General features: G+C 29.6%; 1 protein-coding gene across 2 annotated transcripts in view; it reads right to left on the reverse strand.

Moving 5' to 3' along the window:
* Nucleotides 1-20,519, reverse strand: part of LOC147078745 (uncharacterized) — a 146,615-nt gene that overhangs the window by 39,546 nt on the left and 86,550 nt on the right. For both annotated transcript variants that reach the window (XM_085960424.1, XM_085960423.1), the window contains exon 3: nucleotides 14,933-15,138. In XM_085960424.1, coding sequence (XP_085816550.1) covers nucleotides 14,933-15,138 — 206 coding nt within the window. The remainder of the gene's footprint in view (nucleotides 1-14,932; nucleotides 15,139-20,519) is intronic.

Raw genomic sequence — 20,519 nt, forward strand, 5'->3', positions numbered from 1 at the left:
ATATGATATTTCTAAAATCTCTAAGACGTAATTGTATTTACATTAAGCATTTAAAACTTATCATGTGAACAAAACACATGTGAAACTATTATAATATTAAATACATATTTTTTTATAACAATAAAAGCCTCCTCCAGTTCCTTACTCTTCTCAACTCCTAAAGAAACATAATTTGTATCTATAACTAATGTAGGTTAGTTTGGCGGATTCTTTAATCATTCGCTGCTGACTAGATACTGATTTTTTAATTACCACCTTTAAAATGCACGTTAATTACATCTATCGGCCACCTGGTCATTACGCGCCAGGTGCGTCTTCAGCGTCCAAAGTATCAAGTAGAATGGATATTAAGTATTAGCTCAACTCATTGAATATTTTACAGAATCAACCACAATAATATGTAGGTAAATAAATATGCAAGATTTTTCGAGAAACTACTGAATCAAAACCATAATTCATATTTTCAGTAATGGCTGCTCTCCGAAAACAGGCGAGTGTAAGTGGTATAATAATATAATAATATTATGTTGAATTATTCGTAATAGTTTTTACCATCAAGTAAACGTTAAGCATCTGTGTAAGGTAATTTATTATTGTGTATTACGCACAATATTAACTAAGTGTAATTAATATTAATGTTTTGTAGCTTAAGTGACTTGCATACTGTCAAGGATCATGGCCGACTGCAAAATCGTCCTCAAGGAAAGACTCAATCTTAAGTTTCCCTTATCTAGCAGGACAAATTCAACCTTTCTGCATCCTTATCCTTATTATCCGCCTATATATTGTGAAAGCGGTACAAAGGTCAGGACCGTTCCGCAGTTCCTTAATGAACTTTATTGAAAGTGTTAGATCTTTCTCATCTGACATAGTTACCTTACTATTTGAGTAATAATAACATGATTATTAGTATTATTAACTGAGTGTACTAGATAGAAATTGAATTAAAATTATAATTATTATTGATTTATATTTTGTTCTTTTTTATTGACATATTATTTTACTTGCATTACTTAGGAATAATATTTTCATATTTTCACGATTACGTGATTAAAAAAAACATTATTTTCAGAATATCGTAAATATACATAATATAAGAAGAAAATCTGGAAAAGTATAGACGTTCACAGTAAAAGACGTGAGTTCAAGTCCCACTCTTTTGTGTATGTTTTTGTAACATTGCTTTTTAAAAAGTAATATGGGCAAGTCGACGTGTGTCGCTGATTTTATAAAACTGTGTGCTAATTAGCTAACCCTTTCTCACACTATACGGTTTTAACCGTACGGAAAATATCTATTGGTAAAAATCCAGATTGGCAACAATTTCTCGCTCCTTTCACACTATACGGTTTATGCACGTTTTTTTCCGTCACAAGCTTAGTTTGTGGTTGAGTGTTGACGATTTAAACCCGTCTAATGTGTAAGCGTGCATTAAGTTACGTACACCACTGAGTCATCGGTGGCCGTCGATGCGGCTGAAAATGGACGGCTGCTATACGGCGCCATGTAATATACATAGAAAGGGCCATGCTCTTCTTCACGCCCACTGAAAGAATGTCGAAGTTAGATTTTTGCCGTACAATCAAACCCGTATAATGTGAAAGGAGCGTAACTGTAACCATTCCAGATACTAGGCATACTATTAATTGTTAACCACCAGTATGGACACTCATATTCGAATTACAATAAATCAATTGAGGAATCAGCTCTAATAAATAATGATAACAATACATTTCATTAAAATTTGGAAGTGGCCTGTTACTACAGACATATTCTGTTCTTCCCTAATGTTCTTCAAAAAAACTAACTTTTTTGTTAATGATACTATCGAACTGAAAAATTTACTAATACTCACTCATTGATAATTTACAGATAGCAATAAAACAATATTGATATCGTCGGTATAATTTTAGAGATAATGGAACATTGCATTGGTGCATAATCAAAAATCTGGGTGTTCTGCGAAAGGAGTATAAAGTCTTCGGCGAGTGCGTAGATCAAGGCTGAAATCTCATTATTGGGAGTATCAAAGTTGCTGAAAGTATCAAAGAGATTTGACTTCTAATAGTATCGTATATAATATTTAAATGACGACAGCTTGTCATAAATTAATTATTAATGAGAATTTAACCTGATTTTATGTAGTGATATCATTTGAACTCCTCAAATGATATCACATTTATAATAAAAACCAATAAGTCATAAAATCATAATTCAATATTACTGGGGAATTATTGCTTTTAGGGTTACTTTCTTTTTTTCTCTTTTCTTTTTTAAATTTGAATAATTTTATCATTATCGTCAGCCTGAATCTATCCACTACTGGATGAAGGCCTTTCCGAGCTGATTCTACTTCTTTTGGATCTGTGCGTTGCGTTGCTACGTACTTCCGCAGAACTTAATCATTTCATCGAACCAGCGGCCTCTAGGTCTAACTTTCGGAAATTTTGTACCTTTTGGGTACAACTGGATGACTAGATTTGTCCAACGATTTTCCCTTCTTCGAGCTGTGTCCACCCTATAATAATATGATAATATACATCACCATATTACTGTATTGCAATAAATTCATGAAAAAATGGAAATCGTTAGTTTTTCATAGATCCCAACATAATTATATTATATAATGTAGAATTGCAAAAATTATATATTTTTTGTGTGATTAGGATTATAAGTGTTATTTATCAGTGTTTTATCATTACACGCAATAAATGTATTGTTTATTCATAATGTTGCACTTGTAGCAGTATGAAAAATCTTTAATATTTTTAAATACATGTTTACCAACACAACCATAAAATAACGGTTTAAGCGTTATATGACTTGAACATCTGAGGTAAAGTAAAATAACCGAGTAACGGAAATTAGTATGCAATAGGTTAATTACCTTATGCCGGAAACCCTTATGGGCAAGGGTTATATTACACACTAAAAAGATAAAATAAGGAAAATGAAGTTAAGGGTCAATTGGGTGGGCATTTATTAAGCTAAACACTGCACTGTTTTACACATACTGGTCAAAATAATAAAAGGTAACGAATCTGTAATAGAAAAATAATATTACTTTATGGTAACATTAAATTAATATATTTAATTTTCATAGTGTTGTTAAGGTAGTTTATCTCATACATTCCTTGACGTAGTGTTATTCTTATCCTCGATGTTAAGTTCAAAGTTCTGAAGGTTGCTTCAGTGTGAATGACATAATATGTTCGGGCAGTGTTGAATAATACACGAGTTGGTATTTTCTTAGTTTTTATAGTAATAAAGTTCGGTAATACAGCACTAATAAATTACTGTCATATTGATTTAAGTTTGATTTGAAAGGTTTACATTGTACTTTGGAATTCAGATATGGTGAGAGATACGAAACAGGAGCGCGTGTCGACTAAATTATAGGAAGGCTCAATGACAACTTATTTTGCTGCGTTATTTTCTATAGTCTATCATGAGAGTTGTAGGGCTATATACAAAACATCTACAAACTTGTACGGAATAAGTGTCAATTTGTATCAAGTCATGTGTTGCAGTTTCGATTCACAAATCTGAAAATTTCACATGATATTTAAATCGATAGCGTGGACTATATAGATTACAAAAGAGATAAAGTCAAGTTCCGCACTGGATTGCAGGGCGAATGAAAAAAAAACTGTATTATTTTATAAAGCTCTAAATATAGATAATCTTTCACTTGTATATTCACCGATAATATATTTTATATTGCTGGCGTGCCTTTAAATCAATACAATTGGGTCAAATAACGTTGTGAATTTTAATATCTGATATCTAATATATCATGATAATTAAAAAAATGTGCTCTAAAACAGTTTAAGATGATATAATTACAATTTTTCTCGTTCTTTTGCTGGTCTTGATACAGTGAAATTCAAACTCGCATCTCTTACTTGCTGGGCGAGGACCATTATTACCAATTTACTAACCCCAGTACTAAAGTTGCTAATGTATTATATTAAACCTGCCAAAATCAAGAGATGTTCGGTTCATTTTGATGGTAACTTGAGTATCAGTGGATGCTTATATTAAGTTTGATGAATATTTACTAATAACTACGATCTGAGCTGTTTTCCATTTTCTGTACATAAATAATGGTCATCATCTTTATGGTATATAAATATATGTGTCGCTAAATTTCAAAACCCGCACACCACAACACTTCTTTGAAATAATTAAGATATATATATCAGTGGATTCATTATTAGAATCTCTACACGAAAATTTTATCGCCTTTTTCAAAATCCGCTACAATTGACTGTCATTAAATGAAACAAAATCAATGTGTCCAACAATTCCCGCTATAACACTACTTCAAAAACCTTTTTAGTTCCAAAAAGTTTTTATAGATTTTCTCAAAATAATGAAAAAGTGTTATAGCGGGTTTTTAAACCCAGCGACACATATATAATATTATTTATTGCTTTTATTTTCATCCATAGTATGTATTTTCAATAAAATAATTTATATATTTCTAAATTTAAAACTTGTTAGTAGGTATTTTGTATTAAATTTAATAAATTCAATGTTTCATATTTCATGTTTCAATTTCTGTTATTTTATTTTCATACCGACAACTCGTGTTACTTTTTCTAATAATATTATGGTAAACTGTCACATCTGTTTTTTAATGTGGCAAAAACTGCTCTTTTGCCAAATTTATTTTAAAACTTTATAGTAGTTTTAGAGGTATATGTGCACCTCACATGTGTGGCTCCTTGTCGTATACTATTTTTAAAATATTTGAACTATAAAAACAGTACAAATACCTGTTATCTGACAACTTAATATGCATAATATCATAAACTTATTTCATTTGAGATTTTAACCAAGTATCCAGACACGTTTAAATTCAATAACAAACTTAGCATTATATACATTGAAAAATTAAATTTTTAAATATTTGGGATAGGTAACTTTTTTATTTCTCTGCTAGACTCTATGCCTCAGGTCCCTATAGAGCTATTGATTTCTCGATCACGTTGTACGCAAGAAATTGTATTTTCATGGACATCATTTTGAATATAAATGGATTTTTTAGTACGACGAACATAGTGTCAGTCTAACTAACTAATATTATTTTATATCGGTTCATTTTAATCTTACTTTCTTCAAGGATATACTATAATAAAATAAATAAAAATAAAAAAGCCTTTTTATTTCTTACAAACAAAAGTAAATGACAGTTAAGTGACTATATCCAATGAATATATTTATAACCTATGAATATATCTATTATGTATATATACATCTATCTATGGTTGTATTATTTACTTATTTTCTAGTTTATATAATATTAATTATTATTATTTTTTTATATTTTTGTATAATACATATATATATATTAAGATTTTTTTATTTTTGTGTATAATACTATTAGACAATGTTTATAAATTAAACAATGATATGTAATTAGTTTGTTTGGTTTGTAAGAACCCCTCTTCGGGTGAAGGCCTCCTCCAAAGCGTTAATCTCTGGCCTCTCTTGCTTCTTTCTCTATACCCGTTTTATTTCGTAGCTAAGTATTCGTCTTGTCTGGGTTGGCCTATTTTTGCAGTTAGGTCGCCCATTATTATAAAAGTTTTATGTGCTTGGTTAAAAGCTTTGTTTATATTTGTATAAAAAGTATCTATTTCTGTGGGTACGTATACTTGTATGAGAGATAATTCGTTTCCTTGTATTTTTAAATTCAATAGTGCTACTCTATCTCAAGGATATATTCCTCTAAAACAGGAAACAAAATCAAATCAGACAGTTTTTATCAACAGTTAAGTCTCATGAAAAGCTTATAATATGCCTACATATTAATTGTATGAACTTATTAATCATAGCGAAATAAATACATAATTATGTTTATCTCAATTTTATTATAAAACTATATAATACAGTTAACTACCTTTTATCACTAAAGAGATACGCATTTTTGATTACGGCTGTATTAATTATGTAGAAACTACCTACAAGTTTTGAATGTGTTATATACATTGATATAGATAATCACAAGATAGGCCTACAAACACCAGTATGCAAGATACCTAAATACTATGGATACTAAAGTTATGTAATTAGGTAAGGTAATAATTGTTACACCAAATAAATACCAAGCTACCGTATTTAAAAAAGACTTATTAAATTACTTCTCACTCTATGTAGGGATTTAAATAAAAAAAAATTATTTAAATAATCAAATTTTTTATTGGTTTCTATGTTAAATATATCACATAGTGGCGAAACTGTGGAAATAGGCTATTAAGATCCGACACAAGCAGTGCACACTAATATTTGTCAGTAAAACGTAGCGGTTTTCATTAATCGACTACAATGCGTAGATAGTATTTGTTGGTTTTAAAAATTCAATTAAACCCTTTCTAATCCAAACCATAATAGTCAAAAAATATTCGTTTAATCCATGGAATATCTAAAATTATGCCATTCAACCATAAATAATTTTAGATAATTTATAGATAAAAGACTATCTTCAATCGAACATGGTTTGAATTAGACAAGGCTCTATGAACTAAAAAAAATAACCATCACCATATTTAACATTATGACGTATTTTTAATTTAACGAAAACAAATAAGTATGACTGAAAAGGGGAGCACTATTTTTGTCAGATCGCCCATAGCACACCTAGATTATTATGGTTTGATTTAGGTAGGTTTAATTGAATTTTGAAAACTAATCAACACCATCTGCAAATTATATTAGTTCAATGAGAACAAATAAGTATTACCGACAAAGTTTAGTGTGTACTATTTTATGTCAAATCTTAATAGCTTCTGCTATCACAATATAAAAGTTATGCAATTAAATGCGTGTAAGAAAATATAACGAAAGTTTCTATGAAAAATTGTATGACGTTATTTAGATTAACACAAGTATTGATAATATGGTATTTTTGAGAGAATTCTATCCCAAAGACAAACCAACAATAATACGCAACAAAGAGAAAAAAATCAAATCAATGTAATCATAACGTTCATAAAGCAACATCTGGAAATATTACCATATAGATGGAATTTGAATATCATTTCATTTAATTTTACATTTAAAGAGGCGTATCAGTGTGGTGAAAAGTCCAAAGTTATAAAACGTATACTTTACGATCTCTAATACTAAATACCTTACACATGTCCTGTAAATAATACGAATTCGAGTGCAAATGCTGAACATACAAAAGCAAAACTTCAACATGAACGTCAATCTCAGAATATTTCTATTGACAGTTATTCCATTATTTTCCCTGTTATTTCATGTAGTCCCAATTATACCCCACCGCTATATAGTCCACTGCTTCGTCTTTAACTTTTATGACTACGTTATTATTAAATAAATATTATGTTAAGAACGTTATAATAATTATTAAATAATGGAGTAATCCACGACGTCGGTTAGTAATTAAGGAATTAATTCATACCTACCTTAATTTAATATACCAAAACCGATAGCCAACCTTATAACGCAATTCGATAAGCATTTCAACAACTACTAGTTAAAATCGTCGTAATTATCTAAGACGCCCGTAGTTTAATGATAAAATGTACTGGCGTGAATCTAGCAGATACAGGTTCAAGTTCCGTCGGGCGTTGTATTTTTTTTTCTACACAAACGATTTTTTCTATTGTGTATATTATTCAAATTATGTATATCAGTTTATAGAATATTACATTCTGAAATCTTGTGTATTATTCGTTGAATAAAAAAATAGTTTATTAAAAATAAGCATGTTAACAATTCAGGTTATATTTTTATTCCCTAATACTATTGTTATTGTAATAAAAATATATTATAATATCTAGTCTTTATATTTCAATAAAATATAAAATCATAAATTAGGCAAATATATGAATTTTAATTCAACGAAGGCCGTATGTGGAAATATAATAAACCTGTTTTAGTGTATACTTATCCTTGAAAATTTGAGCATGGAACGTTTTGTGTTAGTGAAATCGGTGCCTGCAATTGGTTCATCCCTGCACATTTGTTTTTATTAACACATTTCAGCGGGACCATTAAACACCCCAGTCTGCCTTATATATTTGCAGTTAACATAAAAGAAGCGCAACTTTAAGAACATACTGTAGTATTCTAACTTTATATGGGCTAATGTATTTTTTGATACAGAATAAGCAGATATAAATGAGATTTTTTTAAGCTACGAAAGTTACAGTATCTACAAGACGATGGTTGTATTTCCCACTACCCTGCCGGTATTGTGAGTTACGCCCTTTTAACAGTTCATATTTTTTTTATTAAGCTACAAAGTCTCATCTGAGACTTATTTAGCTTAAGTTTCAATAATTTTATAGCATACACTGTTATCACAATATTATTAATATAATATTTATAATCATGTAGTATTATAATTTTATTCGGCCGAGCCAAAAATATTGCAAGATCCAGCGGCAATTGGTATTTTTGTTTCCTTAGGTCTTCAAGAAGTCACTGTCTCTGGGTGTCTCACAGAGGATATAGCTAAACAAAGTGATTAATGTCTTGAATTTCACTTCTGTACTGGTTATAGTAATCCGCTCTACAGTTTTACAATTGTTTCCCTATTAAGCATTTTATTAGTGGGTACACCATGGTTTGGTTTCAGAACTGTAATATAATTGATAATACATTTTTCCTTTTGTCAGTCCTTGATTTTTTTTTTAAAGTATTATCTGTTTCGGTTTTAGATATTCTCTTGAATGTTTCAAAAAAGTCTGTATAAGTTATAGGAAGTTTATCTATGCTCCTCTCAAGAGTTGCTGTTTTTGCTAGACTATCTACTTCCTCGTTCCCCAGAATTCCAATTTGTGAAGAAATTCAGTAGAATTAAATTGTGATATTATTTGAAGTTATTATAATTTTGTTTTATTATATCAATATGTTGCTGAGGTTACTTAATTAGCGATCATACATCAAACCTACCAGGCTAAAAAGGCGTATGGGCATAAGAGGCTATTATTTCACTGCCATATTCATAAACGGACGTAAGTGATAATTTCAGCCATATTTTCCTTGACTATCGCTACCTGCAACGGAGATGGAGTGATGAATTCAAACCAGTTTCTAAGGCACCTTTTCTGCCAAGGGCTCGTTTATAGGAAATGTTCTCAATATATAATAAAAACGCTCTCTTTTGTCATTTGAATGGTCGAGTCGCAAAATTCCGCTCTAGCGTTTTTTTCAACTATATGAATACCTAATTAGATAAAACTATTTTTATTTCATTCTTACTACTGATTAGTAGGTATATAATATAATTTTATATTTTCATTATATTTATTGATACATTATATCGCTGAATCTAAGTACCTACACTAATTTGTAAATTAGTGTGATGCAATAATATATAATAAAAGGGCAATTTAAAGTATCCACAGCAATTTTTGCGACTCAACGACCAATATTAAATGGGACTTATTATACTATAGTTTTTTTTAGTCTTTTTAGCATTCAGGTTTATGCGGGTTTTCTTGTACCGTCACCCTATTTATAAGTATGTGCAAGGGTAAGAGAGACTTAGACGAAAATGGAAAACTTATGGGTCTAGATTTAGAATTAAACTTTCAGCGTCCCAAATGTCCCGTCACCAAGAGTAATTCCGCGGCAACACTGCAACTGTTTTTGGCGGCAAACATAAGGGTTTCACAAAAAAAATATATTATTTATTTTGCTCTCATGTCAAGTATAAAACAGACTCTTAGCCCCTTTTAGATGAGGAACCTTGATATGTCATTCATTATACATCGTTAATGATCTTCTAAAAAATATTATTACTTACTTACTATTATTACATATTGTAAATATTATTAATTTTAACCCTTACAAATGATATTAAAATCATCAGTTTTATTTTGGCGGCAACTCGACTATCACTAGATTGCTATATTAATTTTGATGACGCTCATCAAATTTATTGTTTCGAGATACCGTACAACAATATTCATTACGTGGTATTTCGTAGTACCTCTGTGGTACTGACGACGTGATGTGATGTTACTGTGATTTTGCTTTACCTGTTAATGTATATTTTGATGCCATCATCGACATCTAATTTTCATACGAGTAAATTAAATTTATTATTTATCAACTTTTAATGAAATATTAATTACGAAAATTTGAATACAATAATATATATTTTTTTTAATTTACACGGAAAAACCTAACCTAACCTAACCTAACCTAACCTAACCAAGCCTAACCTAACCTAGAAAAAATATTTGACCATGTTCAGTTTGACTACACACGAGCGTCTAGTCTCACCATTGAGCTATCGACTCAAGTACTTAGTAATTATAACTGGCAAAGAGACTGTCGAGAAGAACTTAGTCCTAATTATAGATCCACTTGATTAGTTTATTGACTTTAGGCTACGACGCAAATACAGTGTATATCTGAACTTAATTTAGTCTTAGTATTTTAAATGTATTATTGTAGTTTATAAATATGACTTGAATTGAAAGAGGCCCCACTTTGCGAGTGTGGTGAACTTTAGACCAAAAAATACATCCTGCAACTACGCTTTCCATGGAGATCTTTTAGCAATATACTTACAGGTCCCACTGTAATTAGTTCTGTGATGTTGTGTTTGTTATTTATTTATATCTCAGTCATTTTGTTTTCCGGTGTAGATTGTTTTTTAATTTAATATCCAATTTATTTTAGTCTCATGCTGTCGACATATTAACGTGATTATATAACTATATAATAAGTTTAATAAAATCAAACCATGATCACGACAGATTCAGTTATACATTCGTATCCAAGAAGAAGTATAACATAGTAACATAGCCAAAGAGTCGCCAGCAGTATATCGATAATAATTTTTGTTTGATCAAACTGTATTGCGACTGGTAGAAATGTCTGGTTTTATGACGCCCATTTGATTTTGTTTCTGTCTGTATTTTTCTATTGTGTCCTATAATTATTACATTCTACCATAAAAACAAGAGTGGATGGAAATTATATTATGACATTGTCTCTTTGATGTACATATTTGCAGTACTTGCTATATCTTAACATACGACACTAAAGTTATTTGACAAAGCTTTAATTAATACTATCGACCGAAGGTACTTCATGGAGTTTTAATTAAAATTCTAATGGATTTAAATTTTGTACTATTCCATTTAAGTAGCACTTTTACTAGTAGTTTGAATAGTACAAAACTTAAAGCTTTAATTTTTACTTACGAGCTTTATCAATACATGTAACGGTAATAAGGTCTTTATTAAATTATATAATATTAAAATATATCGCACCCCCAGTAAAATACTGTAGTAAGTCAAAAATTGGCATTTTGCAGGAGAGCCATTTGAAGTTTCAAATATTCTTTGTAAATACAGGAAAAGTCTGAATGTAAAAATTATTACTCATTTTTATGGAAAAACATGATCTATTTTCAACTGTATTCATCATTTTTCTCTAAAACATATACAAACGGAGATATTTGAATATTTCTGAGTTACGACTGTATTTTATTAGGATATTTGACAATTTCATGGTAAAATTTGAATCAACTCAATACTTTCTATGTAAATTTCCCTACCATCACTCTAATAATTTCAACTAATTTGTTGGGCACTGTAAAGGAAGGTTTTCAAAATATTAAGTTATGGTACAATCTTTAAAGATTTATTGAAAAAAAAATAAAAATACAATTATTAGTTCAAAACAACAAAAAAATACTTAACTATTTAATTTAATGGGAAAATAATTTTTTTACATACGATTTTTAATTTTTAAACATCACTTGGAAGAGAAGCAAAAAATCATAATAAAATTCACGATGTTTAGCGGTGCAGAGGAAAGCAAATCCTTCTTTTTAATTGTCGTTATTTTTGGCCACTCTTGATATGCTTTGGATATATTGAGACCATCCATTAGTAACGGTTTGCCTATTTGCTGTTGTCGAACATTCAATTTCCTACATTCTTCATGATAACTGGTTTTAAAAAAAATAATGTATGGATAGTCTCTGTCTACTTTTATAACTTTAATCTTCTGCCACAAAACTTTTTCTCCATTTTCATCCGTGTTGTAATTTTTACCGATTTCATCTGCTAGTTTTTTCATGTTGAGAAAATTATTTGTCGTCATGGGTTTAACTATGTATGGTTGTCCTGTTTTCTTACTTGTTTGTACAATGGTAATCATTTGGCTGGACACAAATATTGGTCCACTTTTTAGAGCCCTGGTTTTCTGCCGCTCAATTGTAGAATGGACGATATCGCCTTCATTTTGTTTATGCCCGGTGACCAAAAACTTATGAGAGATCGTTGTATTTTTTTGTGAATTCCCGGTGGCATATAAATACATTGCAGCAATGTATTTATTTTTATTCTGCCCGGCACAATTGTCACTGTAAAAAATAAAATGCTCATTGTGGTGATATTTTTTACATGCATTGTAATCGAGTACACAGCTACCAATTTTATTGGATCCTCATGCAGCTTGACTCTCGTCCCACATGTATCAGTTTGCAATATTTTCAGTGATATTATAGACTGTACGATTGTACATTGCCAAACTTTCGTTTATAATAGAAAGTTGACACATTTCCGCAAGGAAGCGGTAAAACAGCCTGCAAATCATATACAGCTACACTAATGACGCTATTTTAGCCATTAGTTCGGGACTCTGCTACGTCTTTGATCTTTTCATCCCTTGCCTCTTTTTTCCAGGTTGATGTGTCTCATATTTTTCTTGAAGTTGTTTTTTTTCATCTGGTGGTGAAGAATTATTGTATAGGTCGCATTCAACGCACAAATCTTTTTTTAGGCTTAAAGAAGCCAATATTAAATTCGTCATTAAATATAGATGCGTATAATAGTGTTCTTTTCCAAATGGCATATTGCTGTCAGCTTGTTGTTTTTTGTATAACCGATACATTTCAGCAATTGTTAATTTACCATCTAAATACATTTTACGTGCACATACACGCAAATAATGTTACTCGATCACTGGGAAAGACTTAATGTGAGCTCTTATATAATTTTTTTAAACATCACTAATTTTTTTGTGATTTTTGTAATCTCTTTGTTCTGGAATTGGCATTCCGGAAAGAAGATCTCTTGTTTTCCATGCAGTGGAGCAGTACCTTTCACTCACCCCAAATGTGTTGATAAAGTATTTTTTGCATACTTCTTGTATTTTACTTCCATTTAATTGTTGATAACAAAAATTGTTGCCTCTGCTGCTTCCAGTTTTTTTTGTTTGAATACTTTGGAACAATAATATCCATGCAATTAGTGAGAAAATTACGCTGTATCTCAAGATTTTCCTGTAGTAACAGAGTTACAACAGTATTTTTTTGAAAAGTATTGTTTTAGTTTTTTAGAAAGCTTCTTGTAAAATACTGTCGTAACTTAGTTACAACACTATTTTATTATCTATTCAACAGTTTTCGGAAAGTAATGTACTGTATTAAGTGCTTTCTCTCCGACACTATTTGAGTTTGAGATACGATAGTATTTTATTAAAATAGCAAAAAAAAATACGAATCCAACCACATCCATAACTCGAAAACGCCCATTTCAGACTTACGACAGTATTTTACTGGGGGTGCGATATAGACTACTTAATCTGCAAATCGGTGAACTCCATTTGGGCAAATTGTGCAGGAAGGAGAAAAAACATCATAATTTAACTATCAAGCGGATTTTAACAATTCCAAATATACACTTGGTATTTTCTTTTTACAAATAAGCTAGACTATAACTTAATACAGTATTTTAGCTTTCTTTTTGTATACGTATAAAGAAACTTTATATAAATAACAGAGTTCTATTTACAATATTGGAAATTTGGTACCTGCAGTTGGCTGGTTTTTTTGAAGAACGATATTGAATTTATTTAAAGGTTTAAGAGTTTGAAATATGTGAGCATAAAAAACATGCTTAATAACAAAAAATCATAAAAATCTCATTTTACCTCAAACGAAAGGTGCAGTTGGCTGGTTTGCAGATTAAACAGTCGATATATTTATAAAATTTTAATGATACTAGAAGCTAAACTTTCTAAACAAACTTCATGACTATTGTAATTTATGTTTTTGGGTGTTTTTAATACCTACTTCTTTTTAATCTATAATTAATAATTCGTACACCAATATAAATTATAGATAGTTGATCATTTTACTTTTCAAAGTATTGGTTTTAAAATTTACAAGCTGAACAGGAAACAATCTGAATCATTGAATAAATAATATGTTAACCCATAGCTTACTGGCCGCACTAAATTGTAGTTTTGCTAATTACTTTTCAAATGCAAATTAACACGTTAATTACAAAATTAATTAAAAGGTCCCGTAAGCATTGTGTTGATATTATTTCATGAAAAAAATATATTGGTGAAGTTGTTAAGTTTGTTTAGATACTTAATTGAACAACAATAATTTTATTGTTAATAGCAATCAAATTACAGTTTTATTTAACCTTTTCCTAAAAACAGTAAAATAATACTTTGTTGCATTAATTTACTTTTAATAGTTTTATTTTTTGTTAATATTACCCAAACTTTACTAAAAAATAAATATTAATAGAAAACACCTCAGATATATTATTATACCCACTAGAAAAAATCATATTTGAAAAAAAATACGATGCTCGATATTTTTTCTAGTGGGTATAAATCTGATCTGAGGTGTTTTTAAGGTATGTATGTTCAATAAAAATATGGAATGTTACATTTTCAAAATCGTCTGAATTATTTGTTGAATAAAATAAATGGTGTTATCACATTGACTGCTGACTATATATTACTTTTTAATTACCACATTTAAATAGCATGCTAATTAAATCGATTGGCCACCTAATCTTACGTGCTAGGTACGTCTTTAGCGTCCAACGTATAAAAAAATTTCGAAAAATGATTATTGTACAGGTTATCCAACATTAAAATTATTTAAGTAATAATTTAATCTTACATTAAGCTGTGATCCTTGTGTCGTGTAGTTTCGGAACGGTGGAATCCTCTCGCGGACATATTGGAATATTTTGGACTCGCCTCGTAGCCACTCGACTTTGTACAATAGCTCAGGCTGTACGTTGTGTACGCAGCGAAGGGTCACAGACGATCCCCTTGCGGCGTACCGAGGCATTTCCAGCGACACGGCGACCTCGCCTTTACCTCCTGTGGATAACAGAAACGAACGATTATTAATATTATATCATAAAAGGTATTCACACCATCAATCTTAGATATCTTAATTTTGAAAATTACCTGCTCAACATAAATTACAAGCGTTTATCACTGTAATGGTGTTTATGTACTGTCATGTTATAATTTATGTTCATGTATGAGATCTTCGTGGGCGAGGTGGGTTGGTTGCTATGTGTTCTTGTCTTTGTTGGCGTGGTTGTTTGTTATAATGTTGGTATTTTTGTTGACTAAGAAGTTCACCATACCCGGTTTCGGGGCTCCTTCTGATAGGCTATTTGATCTTTAAAACGATGTCTGTGGTTGGAGCGTTTTGTTCTTTTTGGTGGTTTGAATGTTTCTATCGTTCTGTGGTAAGGGGTTATTTTCAGGTGATATAGGGAGTGTTTTGTTATTGTTAGGTTTTGCTATGATCAGTTTATCATATTTTATTTTGACTGTATTGTTTTTCTCTTTCTCTAGAATCATTTGCTGTCACCGAGAAAGATCACGACCATAACCCTCCAAAGAAAAATACAACCACGCTTACAAACCTTGCATCTATCTCACCAACCAAGCTTTACATATTAACCTACAATAGAACAAAAGGGAAACGCTACATGGGGAAGACCCCAAGCGAGATAGCAAGGCGACATCACAAAAACAGCAGGCTCAATTTGGCTACAAATAGCCAAAGACAGAGTCCAGTGGGATTTATTTGGAGGAGGCCTTCGCCCGAAGAGGGGTTCTTACAAATCAAACAAACTAGTATCTTAGTATTAAAAATATTAAAGTTACAAATACAAAATATATACTAATATAAATGTTACATAGCACTGTTTATTAGTATTATATACAAAATAAAAATATTAATATAAATATTAATATATGTATTGTACAAAAATATAAAAAATAATAATAATTAATATTATATAAACTAGATAATAAGTAGATAATACAATCATATATAGATAGACATATACACATAATAGATATAATCATATGTTATATATACATTAGATATGGTCAATTCACTGTCATTTACTTTTGTTGTTTGTAAGAAATAAAAAGGCTTTTTTATTTTATTACCTACTGTCAATTATTTGTAAAAAGACATAGTATTATTATAAATTTAAGTATAGTATATTACTATTTCTTACACATTTAAATACATTCTAATAGTCAAACAAAACATAATGTGTTATATGTATCTTACATAATTTGATAATGATTGAGACCGATTTTGTATATTTTAAAAATATATAAACTACTTATCAACTAATGTGTTATTAAAGATGGTGAAACTGACCAGATTGTTCATAAATTACATCAGAAAAAGTTGTACACATTGGCGTCAATACATAATGTATAATAATATCTAAATATATCATATTTTAGATTTTTCGCTAGACTAGATAATAATAGGGTTATCAACGACTATGGCTTCAATAGATTACAAAGATGCTAATATGTAGGTAGGTATACAAAAAAAATGTGATCCCATTATTGTTTAGTTCGATTGAGATATTTTAAGGTTCTAAGTTCACTGATTGAAAAAGGACTTTCCTTATGTGGCCAATAACCATAGCAGTTACCTTATTTATTTTTTAAGTAACACTAAAACTGTGCAATACAGTATTTATCTATATTGCAAGTTAATTATCGTCGATAAACTTGTAGCATCATTATTCATTACATTACAATAAAGGCCCAAATAAATGACTGAATATATTTAACGAATCGTAATGATATGATTTATCACACAATCGTTTTAATATGATTGTACTTACCTTTATCGGTATCATCTAAAAATCATTAACCTGGTTTTTCAAATGTCAACAATTTCTAGCATGTATTGTCTCACACAAAGATCGATTAAATGTGCTTACGTATAGACATTAAATTATATTTTATGGGTGAATTGGGTCATGTAAAGGCCTAAGCCTCATTTTTTAAATACTCATATTAAGCGGAATTTGTTGAAACATGAATTAGTATATTAAAAATCTCGATCATCAATGAGTTGTTTTTTGTTTTCTTTTCATTTGTAGAACATACTGTCAGGCGAATGAAGGTAAAGTATATATTTTAAGTTAAAAAAATGGTGGTTAGAAAGTAAATTATCTGTTTTAAAACTTAGTTATCTTTGAATTTAATAACCATATTCTAGTATCATGTAAAATATGTAGAAACAAACATCACCAAATAAACAAAAACTAATACATTATTTTTTCACATAACGTCACTGCATCTCTCGACTAAAAATATGTTTTTTTGTTCTGTAATAAATTCTGTGTGTACCCACCTACTTAATATGTACATTTTGACATACGGTGAATGAAAGCTTGCCAGAGAGAATGGTAAAAAACAAGGTTTACAAATATGAGTGAATTTATTGATTCTTCAAACATTAAATAAAAGGCAAAATAATTTTTTCTTCAAGTCAAAGGCAAGCTTGTTATAAAAATCAATTCCGAAAAGGATCCCATTTTGTTATTACATTATTTATTATTTTATAGTTTTATTTATCATTAAAATTTAGTTGAGTAATTCATGCGTAATTAATGCACCGAAATTTAAAAAAAATAATAATTATTAGTTTTTTTATATAATAAAGTGGTGATGAATAGGAGATAAGTGAAGTGTGGACAATAAAGACTGGTAGTTTTTATTGGTGATAGTGAGTTTATTTGACATATGACAGGTACAGTTTACATGAATATATTAACAATAATACAAAATATAAGATAGTCCGAGGCACGACGACACTTAGTGCACGTTCTTTACCAAAATAAAATGCGAACTAAGATGCTTGTTTAACCGTAGCCTTTTTATTGAAACCCATCACGACTGAAAAATGCTAACACTGAGTCTCCCTATAGGTAAAAGTTTTTACTTGCAATTGGTAATTAGATTCGTATAAAATTTCTATGTACTAAACTGATCTTATTTTTTGCCGGACAATCTACAAACGACAATTAAATAAATTATATCAATTAATTTGAGAACTACTCGTATGATTTTGCGAAAACTGCTTATTCTCACAGAACTAGTTGATCTCCACAGTTTTAATGTAGTTATATGTATTTTATATTTATTTATTTAAAAAAAACGTAGATTTTTCTAAAAAAATCTGTATATTATGGAAATGAGATTCGATATTGAACATACATAATTTTGAAAACAATAGAAAAAATCTTTTTGAAAAAAGTAAGATCGAACATCGAGCAGGAATTGAATCCGCATCTCTCGGGTATCGCGCCCACGCACATTGACCACAATGCTAAAGGAATCATACTTATATACGACAAATTTTAACTAATAGCTTTTTATACTCACCGAAGCGCTTTCAAAATTGAGCAACATTGGCGATCGGCTTTTGTATTTTAAATCATAGTAAGTATTACTTTAATTACGTACCGATGTCACGGATCATTCTGAGATTTTTGTAGAGTAACTTACTATTTTCTCTATTGCTATATTTCTCTATATTTTCTCAGAAGTGTTTTCTAAATTATGTATGTTCTATAATTAGAATGTATTATTATTATATCTTGTGAATTATTCGTTGAATAAAAGAAGTAGTTAATTAAGAATTGGATATAATTATTTCTAATTCTGTGGCTATAAATGATTCTCAGTCATGAGGGTGACAATTAGGAATAAATAAATATTTGATTGGAATATTTACTTATTAATTGAGTATCGGAGGTTATTAGTGTAAGCCCAATTAAATAAATTTGATGTGGTTAATTATTGTACATTTTGTCAATATGAAAATTAAAAGCTGTAAACTTAACGTTGAATTTGATTGAAGTCATTTTCGTGGAAAAAACATGCACTACGAATTTTCCGTTATTACAAATGACATGGAATGAGGAAAAGCGTAAACCAGATTGGTCAGCCGCGGAATGCGGAAAATAATTTTCCATTAGGAGAGAAATAAAACACTGAGCCACGCCCTGCAATTTTGATAACTGGATTGCGGAGAATTTCAGGTCACCTTCTAACGGCCAAATTTAACTCGAAAAGTGGTCGCTAACTCATAAATGGTCATAACTCAAACATACTGTGAATGCATCTACGGTAAAACCACAAAAGATAAAATATTCTGTCAAATATAACAAAAATATTACATAATCTAAAAAAGTTTATTTTTTTTAAATTTATTCAATCCTTTGTTGCCATTTATATAAAGTAGGCGATTTAAAAATGATACTACATCTTCTCATCTATGCCAGTCGTATCAAAAAACTAACGACTTGGGAATTAAATCAGGTACAGAAAATAAAAAAGAATCTCTTTCTGTCCACATAATATTATGTCCTTGTATTATTATTTGAATTTATTAAAAGCAATTTTTTTAAATACTTGATCCATTTTTAATAAATAAATCTGAACCGGTTTCGTCCCTCAGAGGGACATATATAAGGGAAAATTTCACCGTACGGACAATTTTTTGGTTGCTTACGAAGGTTTATTTTTTGCATGATGCAGCAATCATAGAGTAAACAAAAAGATAATGTGAAAAATAATACATCATCTGTAGACAATAATCTCCGAAGGATCATGTTTACGTGATCCAGTGTAGGAAAGATAATATAGGATGTTATCAATCAAGAACACTATTTTTGAGTAAAATAATAATAAATTATTAGTTCTATAATTTGAAACATGCGCATAAAAATTATATGAGGAACCATGTACTGGTATGTATCGTTAGTCGATTACGATATTTATTTTTTCTGTAAGTTTACGAAAATATTTTTTCTCTAGTGGTTCTATTAAAGGTGAGGTTCCTATTTTTGGCAGATTTATTTATAGCAAGTGCATATAACGCCCGACTTTTTAATGGGTCTAGTTTGTGAAATATAGAGTTTGCATGAATGTGAAGTGTTCAAAACATTTTTGTTTTAAATTGGAGTCAAAATATAAAATTTTACACAAATATATTATGTATAATATTAAAATTATGATATTAACTTGAATGAAAATAAAACATTGTTGCAAAGACAATGTATCATTTTTTTTATTATACATTAATAGGTAACTTTAAAAAATCTAGGTAAGTAATTAGTAATCATTTTACATATTTTAATAAGGTCTATGAACTTGACTAACATTCATTTTTCCCAAATTTCAAGTTTGAACCTCTATATCACACCTTCAGAGTTGGTATTTCTACAAACTGGATCAAATTGGGTACTATCAGAGTTGACAATATAATATACATTGTCATATTATTTGGTGAATTCGTCATAACCTGCTTTTGTACTTAATATTATGATACATACGTACCTACTAACTACCTACCTAAAATCAAGATCAATTTTTCTATATAATATAATTGACATGTTATCGTTATTAAAACAATT

This window comes from Rhyacophila brunnea, unplaced genomic scaffold (genome assembly GCF_057557595.1).
Source record: "Rhyacophila brunnea isolate RB1 unplaced genomic scaffold, BYU_Rbru_1.0 scaffold_11, whole genome shotgun sequence".
NCBI lineage: Eukaryota > Metazoa > Arthropoda > Insecta > Trichoptera > Rhyacophilidae > Rhyacophila > Rhyacophila brunnea.